This window comes from Microtus pennsylvanicus, chromosome 2 (genome assembly GCF_037038515.1).
Source record: "Microtus pennsylvanicus isolate mMicPen1 chromosome 2, mMicPen1.hap1, whole genome shotgun sequence".
Lineage (NCBI taxonomy): Eukaryota > Metazoa > Chordata > Mammalia > Rodentia > Cricetidae > Microtus > Microtus pennsylvanicus.
Genome location: NC_134580.1, coordinates 128221214 through 128231489, shown reverse-complemented (window position 1 = coordinate 128231489; position 10276 = coordinate 128221214). Strand labels below are relative to the sequence as shown.

At 48.6% G+C, this 10276-nt stretch overlaps 1 protein-coding gene across 5 annotated transcripts in view; it reads left to right on the top strand.

Moving 5' to 3' along the window:
* The first annotated feature begins 596 nt into the window (after positions 1-596).
* Bcl2l1 (BCL2 like 1) overlaps positions 597-10276 on the top strand; it is a 53827-nt gene continuing 44147 nt past the window's right edge. Inside the window, exons 1-2 of one of the 5 annotated variants that reach the window (XM_075962541.1) lie at positions 597-706; positions 2165-2840. In XM_075962541.1, the coding sequence (XP_075818656.1) occupies positions 2277-2840 (564 nt within the window). In that variant the 5' untranslated portion in view covers positions 597-706; positions 2165-2276. Of the gene's footprint in view, positions 821-989; positions 1883-1968; positions 2082-2146; positions 2841-10276 lie in introns of those variants that run through there. The other 4 variants (XM_075962540.1, XM_075962544.1, XM_075962539.1 and 1 more) reach the window with 4 other exon arrangements.

Here is a 10276-nt window from a genome sequence, read left to right as displayed (position 1 = left end):
CTTAGAAAGTAGGGTCATCCTGGGCTATATAGCTTGAAGCCAGTTTAGACTGAAATACCTTTCTACTGCACCAGGCAGCCAGAGCCGAGCTTCACATTTTTGGACACTCACTCTTAAGTAACTGAGGCTTCACCATCATTATCAGGATGCCAAGATTGGTTTGTTTGTTTGTTTGTTTTCAAGGTATTAGCGATTACCTTGTTGGACACTATCTCCGCCCCTAAGGTATGATGAAAACAAAGACCCCGTCTTGCCTTGTTCATAACTATCTCTTCAACAATTCAAATAAACTGTTTTCTATTCTCCAGGCTTTTCACGTGGTAACTGATACACACTCAATGAGAGGCCAATATCGTTACCTATTTTACAGTTGAAGAAGATATACAAAAGTTGAGAAACCTACCCATTGTTGGACACCCAGAAAAAAATGCTTTTTCTGAGTACAAACGGACGGATAAAGGAACAAGATTAAATAAATAAGAACCGATAAACGGTCTATACATCTGCGACTCCTCCAATATCTCGCCAGAGGGCGCTCTTCCCCACGTCTCGACGCCAGTCCCTCCTGGCGCGCACTCTTCTTGCGTCTCGGGCTCGCGCGCGCTGCCGCGGCACCGGAAGTGACTGCGCTTGCAAGTTCCCCCGGTCTCTTCAGGGGAAACTGAGGCCGGCTTCTTCGGGAGACACGGTGCGAGCAGTCAGCCAGGTAGGCCGGCCCAAGTCCGCGGCGTACAACTCAGCCGCGAAGCGCCCTCGCGTCGGGAAGCCACCGGGCCGATGAAGGGGGGATGTGGCCCCCCACGGCTCTTTGGGCTCGCAGGTGAGAGCGCCGCCTCCTGTGCTTGACAGGCGCTGCGCCCAATGGGAGCCTTGGCCGTCCCGCTTCCGTGCCGATCCGGCCCGCGGATTGGCTACGCTGGGGCGGGCCGCGGGGGCGAGACCCCTCCTTCCAGAGAGGTCTAGGGGGCGCCCCTGAGGGAGGGCAGTTGCCTAGCAACGGGGCGGTGGCTCGGCGTGTACCCGGCCTAGGGGAGCGCGAGCTGTAAGCGAGGCCTCAGCCCACCCACCCGGGGCTCCTACGCGTTAGCAGCCTCCCTCCCTCGCGCCCTGCAGGGGGCTCCAAGAGGCCGCCTTGGGCCCGGCCCCAGGAAAACGAGGTCTCCGCTTTGGGGGCCTCTACTCTTCTTCCTGGCCGGTGGCGGAGAGCAGCGCCTCCCTCTCACCCCGTCTTTGTGCGGGGTGCCGGCGGCCATTGTGTCCGGGCGCGGAATGGAGGACCTGGCAGTCCCCCAACGCCATGTCCAGGGCCTTTGGGGAATTCAAAGACAACCAGCGGTGTTTGTGGGGGGTCTCCAGAATACAGTCGCTCGGAAAGGCCCGGGGGTGGGCTTTCCGAAATCAGATCGCAGATCAGACGCCGTTTCCCCCTTCCGTGCTTAAGTACCTTAAAAGGGCACTTAAATAGAAAGAGAGAGAAAGAGAGAAAGAAGGGGGGGGGGATTACACTAAACCCACACCTCCGGGAGAGTTCTCCTGGCTCCCAGTAGGAGGCGGAGAGCCAAGGGGCGTGCTAGAGCGAGGGGGTTGGGCTCTCGGGTGGCTGGAGGCTGCGGAGCAGAGAGAGGGAGAGAGAGGCCGCCCTCGGTCTGGGCGATGGAGGAAGCAAGCAAGGGGGCAGGTTCCTAAGCTTCACAATTCCTGTGTCGCCTTCTGGGCTGCCTACCAGGTCGCATGATCCCTCCGGCCGGGGCTGGTTTTTTTGCCAGCCGCCTCGAGGCAGGCAGAGTTACCGGCAACCCAGCCACCACCTCCTCCCGACCTATGATACAAAAGATCTTCCGGGGGCTGCACCTGCTTGCTGTCGCCGGAGATAGATTTGAATGTAGGTGGAGGGGGGGGGAGGCTGCCAATGGGGGTGACTTTTTGAGGAAGGCATTTCGGAGAAAAAGGGGTGGGTGGTTGTAGTAAAAAGAGGCTGATGAGACAATTCAAAGCTTACTGGTCCTTTCAATTTGACTTCATTGAAGTCCCTTAGAACCTGGACTCAGACCTTCATAAGAGCCACAAAGAAACCAATTCTGGTACCTGGAGGAGGAATGGGATATTGTAAGGTAAATGACATGCATATTAAATTTTTCTCCTGAAGCTCTTTCTCTCTCTTCAGAACCTCATCCTGGCTTTGGATCCTGGAAGAGAGTCGCTAAACACAGAGCAGACCCAGTGAGTGAGCAGGTGTTTTGGACAATGGACTGGTTGAGCCCATCTCTATTATAAAAATGTCTCAGAGCAACCGGGAGCTGGTGGTTGACTTTCTCTCCTACAAGCTTTCCCAGAAGGGATACAGCTGGAGTCAGTTTAGTGATGTCGAAGAGAACAGGACTGAGGCCCCAGAAGGACCTGAATCAGAGAGGGAGACCCCCAGTGCCATCAATGGCAACCCATCCTGGCACCTGGCGGATAGCCCCGCGGTAAATGGAGCCACTGGCCACAGCAGCAGTTTGGATGCCCGGGAGGTGATCCCCATGGCAGCAGTGAAGCAAGCGCTGAGAGAGGCTGGCGATGAGTTTGAACTGCGGTACCGGCGGGCGTTCAGTGATCTAACATCGCAGCTTCACATAACCCCAGGGACAGCATATCAAAGCTTTGAGCAGGTAGTGAATGAACTCTTCCGGGATGGGGTAAACTGGGGTCGCATCGTGGCCTTTTTCTCCTTCGGTGGAGCCCTGTGTGTGGAAAGCGTAGACAAGGAGATGCAGGTATTGGTGAGTCGGATCGCAAGTTGGATGGCCACCTATCTGAATGACCACCTAGAGCCTTGGATCCAGGACAACGGCGGCTGGGTAAGAACCACGCCCCTTGTCTGTCTCTTCTTTGGAGAGCCCCAAATGTCCTTGTTGGTCCCTTTTCTGTTGCATGGCATGGTTGTTGAGGATGTTGATTGTTCAGGAAAGCTGCCTGGCTCTGTTTCAACACAAGAGGTTAACTTCGAGAGATCTGCATCTTTCCTTCTGGCTATGCTTGTGGCCCCAGAGTTTCATAGTTTGTTCCAGTTTCTCAGCAAAGAAAAACATAGCCTGTGTTTACTTAGCTGAAAACCTGTGAGAGTGGCAAGTTCTCCCTGCCTTCTGCTGGCTCTCGCAAAATGGGTCACCTTGGCTGGGAGTGAGGAACACAATACCTGGAGAACCGGAAGAGCTGGTACCCTCAGGTCGCTGTATACCTGCGTGCATGGTACTTAGACCATTTGCCCAGGCAGGCCCCCACTGACTTGGGTGACTGAGGATTATTTGATTTTGGAGAAGGGTGGTCTGTGCCAGCTGTGTTTATGCTTGCCCCTAAGTTCATTTTCCCCAAAGTACGCAGCTTTCTGCATGGTTGGCTTGTTTGGGCGCTCTTGCTGTGTCATATAGTGAGCCCCAGGACTTTGCACCTCACTGCCCAGGGTCGGTTGGGGATCTCCAGCTGCTCTTTCTATTGCTTTTCTGGTCAGGGCCATCGGGCCTCTTTACTGGAACGCTGTTTGCTGGCAGAGCACGAACCGGGTCTGTGAGGCTCCATAGGAAATTAAGATTTGGTGACAGACTGGATGTGGGTGTGCGTCCTGGCCCTGTTGTCACTTAACTAGCCATGTGACCTTGGACTGGCTGGTTTACCTTCTGGAGCCTTAGTTTCTAACACACAAAAAATGTGGCAAGCTCTCCTTGCTTAACAGAGTTTTGTGACTCTTAGAGATAATGTGAGCAGAAGCTCACTCCAGTGAGTGCCTTCTCCAGAGAATCCTTCTGCTCCCACCTAATGGGGTGGTGTGGAGGTAAGAGCTTCCTTAGCAGTAGCCACTGTAGTAGGCCGTCTTCACCTTCGTTGTGACTCCATTCCCGAATAGGGGAGCTCGGGGCTTATGAGAAGTATTCTGATCCCTCAGAATATGTCAAAAATGGACAAGCTGTGGAAAATAAGCCATCCATTGAAGGAAGTGAGGTGGAAGGGGCCATGCACCATGGACTCGGGAATGTCAAGAATTCAGTTGTCCACAGGCTGGGCCTAGGGCGGGGCAAGCACTTCGCTTTTACCACTGAGCAAGAGACCTTCTGGGTTTGCCCTGAAACCCCATCCTGTCTCTAGTTTCCCATTTCTTTGAAACTTCACCCCCATTCTTCCCCTCCAGTAGCTCTTGTAAAGGCAAAGAGGTCACTTGTCAGTAGAGGTCAGATGAGCAGGGTAGAGTTGACTGAGGTAAAGGTGGGCTCCCTTGAGCTAAGGATTGCCAGACTCGAAAGCCAGTCTGTAAATGAACTCCCTGGGGAGATAAATGATTAAATAGTTCCTGTTGGTTTGTGCAGTGACCTCTTCTATTCATTCTCTCTTGCTTTGATTCTCTTTTGGGGCAAATATTTGTTCAGCTGATTACAGGAGGGGCAGGATTCCAGCCCTTCAGACACACCCTCTGAAGCACCTCCAAGTAAACCTGGGCCCTTGACTCTATCACTTGCTGACTGTCTTTAGTGGTCCTAATACCAGGTAGGCTCTTGCCAGCTGTAAACAGTAGGCAGATGGAAGAGGTACCTGCTAGGGCAGCCAACCTCTGCAGAGGCTACTGGGACCTGAGAATTGCCAGCTGCCCCATATTGCGTGTAATGTTCCAGTCACCTGGAAAAATGCTAAACCCATCTCAGGCAGCAGCTTGGGGCAGGTTCATTAGCTCTCATTGATTAAAATCCCACCCACCGCCGTCTCTTCACTCAAGAGTCTCCAGAGCCTGTTGGGCAGCATACCTGGTAACTTGCCACTTCTGCTTGATGAGCAGAGAGAGAATGTGTGTAGAAGAGCCGGTTATGGCAGAGCCATTTCTGGGCATGCATTCTTCTCCTGAGACCAGGGGGTAAAGAACATTCTGCTCAGCATCACTTGAGCCTTGGTGGAAGATACCTGACCATTTCCTCTTGGGTATGCCCTCTGAGCTGCACAGATGCTGCTGCAGTCGTACTCCCAGATTTTCCTGGGGCTGCAGCTTGGAGGTCGTAGAGTTCAAGCGGTTCACCAAGGGTATGCTCTGAATTTAGCAGAAAACTCAGCCTTTCCTGAGTACCTGGAGTACCTCTCGTGTTTCCAGCATTGTTTTATCCTTTATTTAATGTAGCCAATTTCCTGAGCAGCTACTATAGGTCAAGCAGTGTGATACTATCTCTCTATCTTGGAAATACATGGTCATTCATATGTTCCACACAGTAACTTTCCAAGTGTATGAGTGAAAAATTGAAATTGAAATTGGCCTCTTTTCAGAGTCCAAACCCTTTGCATCCATACCTTGTTCAGGAAGTAATAATCCAGACAGACTAGCATAGAAAACCAGGGCTGAGGAAAACATGCCTGTAGAAGGTGCTCTTTCCATGCTACAGTTGTGGCGTTGTTCAGGCATCTGAGAACAGTGCCTTTATCATCAGTAGCAGGTTCCCTAATATGTGGGAACCTCAGATTGTATGTGCAGGGAGATGGCCTGCCCCAGAGTCTCTGTTAATTGTGGGGTGATGCCCTAAGGATTGGAACTCAAGCCTCTGGCCATACTGCTGCCTGACTCACTTAGCAAAATGCTGAACCTGTTGTCTGTGTCTTCTGTCTTTCCCACCTGTAAAATGGAGTAATGATACCCAGCTGCCTGAATAAAAGCCCTTCCCTAACCTTAATTGTAGGGTGGACAAAGGGTGGACGCACTTCTCCAGAGTGAGCTTCCTCCCTCAAGGTTCTGAACTTTGCCCCCTGGAGTTACTTCTTAAGAAACTAAGCCAGTTCACTGGGACCTAGCCCCCAGTAGATGAAACTGTCTGGGGGTGGGGTTTCACTTTGAGTGTGGGGTAAGGCCCCAGATGGGCCATGTCACTTTGGTATAGCCAGTTCTGGAGATTTCCTTTTGCTCAATGAAAACACCATTGTTAGGAGCACTGAATGAGCCATAGCCAGGAGAAAACCTAGTTTGACCATTTCCAAGCTGCAGATCTCTTCTTACCTATTCTGACTTCTTCAGCGCAACACAGATACAGATATTTGCTTAGTTGAAGCACCTCAGCTCCATTTGCAAATTTGGCAGTTCTGTGGTTTTCTTGGGGGAAGTCCCATCAGAAATCCCAACACAGAAATTTTTAGTAATCTCATTCAGGTCTTCAAATGAAGTAGAAGTGTCTCAGGGGCTCCCCCTTGGAACACCCACTTCTTGTTGGTGTCCTTTTTTAGGTGGTTGTTAAAACTCTTTTGCCATCACAGGATTTTCCAGACTCCCTAAAGCAATATCCCCAGCAACCACATGGAACTCTTCATTTTCTGCCTGAAAATTACCCAGGTAGTTTTCAGGGGCCCCAGTGGAACCTGGAGGAGTTTCTTGACTTTCTTGTGGGTAACCACCAATTTTGTTTGGGCTGTGTGAAGCCGTGTTGTTAGCCGACCCCTTCTCCCAACAGACTTTTGGCCTTGGGTATCTTTCTCCTGTGCCCAACCTCTTAGTTTTTACCCAGCCATTAGCCTGCCATCACCAGGCTTGCTTTGTACTTGCTGCTGTGTCTAGATTTAGTGTGCTTAGATTTAAGGGTAATCTCCAGCGAAATGCTCTTCAACAGAAAGACCATCTTCAACAACCTTAATCTATCAAGATCTCTGCCCCCCTTCCCAGCCTCCAACCTAAATCTGCAGGATCCTCTTTTCTTGAAGGAAGCTCTGGAACCTCTATTGTCCCTGCAGTCCACAGTCTGTCTTCCCCACTCCCATTGGGCATCTAGTGATGGACAGTCCCCTGAGCCTTTGTTTCACCTAGGGAAGAAAAGGCCCAGATGAATTGCCACCAGCTTGATACTCACCATTTATATATGATCCCCAGCCCTTTGCATAAGGGAAAAGAAGGAACTGGTAGTTTAAATTGGTGCAGGGATTTATAACAGCTGTACTCTCAGAGTCCAAATCTTCTTTACATTGGTCATCTCAGCCCAGAGCACTAATCTTGAGCGCAGTAGTCACCTCTGAAAGAGATACTGAGTATCTGAGGAAAGGACCTAATCAAGTCAGAGTAATAATGGGGGGAACCTCTTCTACCATTATTGAGGGCCCCCACCCCCACTCTGCTAGGTACTGAGAAAAAACAAAACTAAGTTTTTGCCTCAAATAGCTCATTCTGTTAGACAAATCTACATTTGTAGATTTTAAGACTGGGGCTTAGTCTTAAAATGCTTTGGTATGCTAGCATAAGAATCTGAATTTGGCGCATACCTTTAATCCCGGGGCTTGGGAGGCAGAGGCAGGGGGATCTTTGTGAGTTCAAGGCCAGCCTGGCCAGAGCTGTTAAACGGAAAAACTCTGTCTTGGAAAACAACAACAAAAAGAATCAGAGTTTGATCACCAAAATCCATTAAAAAAAAAAAGAAAGAAAGAAAGAAAAGAAAAAGAAAATGCCAAGCACAGTGGTGTGCACTCAATCCCAAAGCTGTAAGGCAGAGACAAGGGGATTTTTGGAGCCTGCTGGCCTGCCACCCTTGTCTGATGAATGAGTTCCAGGCCAATGAGGTAGGTAGCTCCTGAGGAACAATATCCAGGGTTAGCCTCTGACCTCCATATGCATGTGCATATGTATGCAAGCTAAAGTGAATACACACATACATACACATAATTGTATAGCGACATTTTTGCCAATGATGGACAGTGTATACCACAGCAGTTCCATGATATTAATATGGTCTGGGGACTGGAGAGATGGCTCAGTGTTTTAAGAGCTCTTAAAACAGAAGACCCAAGTTTAGTTTCCAGTATTTGTGTGTGTGTTATGCATCAGCTGATAGTAGGTACTTTGAAGAAAATAAGATTGGTTTATAGAGAATGCCTAGCAAGGCAGGATGGGATGGCACTTTAAAAAGGTTGATCAAAGGGCCTGACAAGGTGGTTTAGCTTATAAAGGTACATGCTGTCAAGCCTGATGTCCTGAGTTAGATCCCTGATTCCCACTTGGTGGAAGGGAAGAACTATCTTCTGCAGGTTGTATTCTGACCTCTGTATATGTCTATGGTGTACTTCTCCCTCAGTAAATAAATTAAAGAGTGATCAAAAAAAAATGAACAGCCAAGATGTAGGAAAATGAAAAAAAGCTCAGCCCTCATCTGTCGTTTCTTTGGCTAGAATATGAATTATCTTGACATAAGACAAATTAAGAGGAGAAAAAAACCAAACATTTTGATAACCCATGTGTGCACAGGAACCAATGTCAAGTAATGGTTAGATGCATGATTGAGGTGTAGCGTCCTGAACTACAGAAAGGAATAGGAGGCCGAGTGTGGTTGCACACACCTTTAATCCCAGCACCCAGGAGGCAGAGATGGGCAGATCTTCCAGTTTGAGGCCTACTAGGGTGACATGGTGAGAGACCCTGTCTCAAACCAATAAGTCAGTAAATAAATAAATGGAAGGGAGGAATAGGGCTTTGGGATTATTATGGTGACCATCCACATTTTAAGAGGCTTGGCTGCAAATTATCGTGAGTAAATATTTTGCTGTTCAGATAAAGTATCTCAGGTAATAGGATCTGTAGAGCAGACCAACAATTGATACAAATACTTTTTTTTTTTTGAGACAGGGTTTCTCTGTAGTAGCTTTAGAGCCTGTCCTGGAACTAGCTCTTGTAGACCAGGCTGGCCTTGAACTCACAAAGATCTGTCTGCCTCTGCCTTCCAAGTGCTGGGATTAAAAGCACTTTTTTTAAAAAAAAAAAAAAATAAGCACGCGCCATCACCGCCCAGCCTACAAATACTTTTATAAGTTTCTTTATAGATGCTTCTTTTATAGAAAACAGCATTTCAAGGTTACTCCTGTGTGTCTCTGAGTGTGGATTTCTTTGACTAAGCAGCTTCAAGTATGCCAAATACACACGTTCTGGTCTCCCACAGACATGTTCTTGGAATACTGTTTCTAGATCTCCAACAAAGGATGTTACCTGAAGGTGGTATTTGAGAAGATCTGAAGGATAGGAGATGACTCACTATGTGGGTCCATATAGCAAGAGTGTTTGTTTGTTTGTTTGTTTTGAGGCAGGGTTTCTCTGTAGCTTTGGAGCCTGTCCTGGAACTAGCTCTTGTAGACCAGACTGACCTCAAACTCACGGAGAACTGCCTGCCTCTGCCTCCCGAGTGCAGGGATTAAAGGCGTGCACCACCGCCACCCGGCGACTTTTAAACTCTTTATCCTCTTGCCTCCCCCACCTCCCAAGCACAGGATTTTCAGGTGTGTATCATCATGCTAGCCTATAGCCTAGCCAGCTAGGCGCCACCACCGCCTGACTGGCTCATATAGTGAGCTTTTCAAGCAGAAGAGTGTACTGAGGAGGAGAGATGCTCGGCATTTTCAGAAATGGCAGAGGTCAGATTGGCTTAAGCAGCAGGGAACAGAGATATTTTTTTTGTTTTGTTTTTGCCCTCTATCAAGGAGATGAAAGCTGAGGGGAGGTGGGGGCTGGCTGCTGAGCACATAGAACACTACAAGGCAGTTTGAGGCTTTGGTCTGGAATGAGAGACGTCAAGAGTGGGTTTAGAGCAGGGAAGTGATGATCAGAGTTCTGTAAGGGTAGAAGCAGGTCTTCACTTTGAGAAGAAGCTGGTGCCACTGGCGGGTGGAAAGACTTCTTAGCTTTATTTATTTATTTATTTTTATTTTTTTTGGTTTTTCGAGACAGGGTTTCTCAAAACCACCATCGCCCGGCACTTCTTAGCTTTAAATGGCTGTAGAGATCATGAGAGGAGACTCAAGAGGAGACCAGCTTTGCACACGGTGTATTGGCTGGTGCAGCTAGCCACATTGGAAGCCATGTTGTTTTTACTGTTTGGAGAATCTAGATAAAAATGAGGACTGAAAAAATTGTTAGGCTGGACATTGTGGTGCATGGCATCTGAGCATTCGGGAGGTTGAGCAAAAAGATTTCTTTGGATCTGAGGATAGTCCAGACTACATCTTGAATTTAAGGCCAGCCTGGACTTTAGAGTAATTAAACCCATGCTTAAATAAATGACCAAACTCTCTCTCCAGAAACACTTCTCTTCAAATACACTTTACAGATGGCCCTCCTTTATTCTTCTCTGTGTCTATCTGAAAAACTGCAGCTTGTCTGAGTTAAAATCCTAACTCACCCAATCTCTTTTGACCTTCCTGAATCTTGAGCACATTGGGGTATGCCGGGAATATGGAGGGCTTAACCCCATGTTGATGTAATATTTTTTATTATGTGTACCATGGAACTCTTGGCTCATTCTCAAAGTAC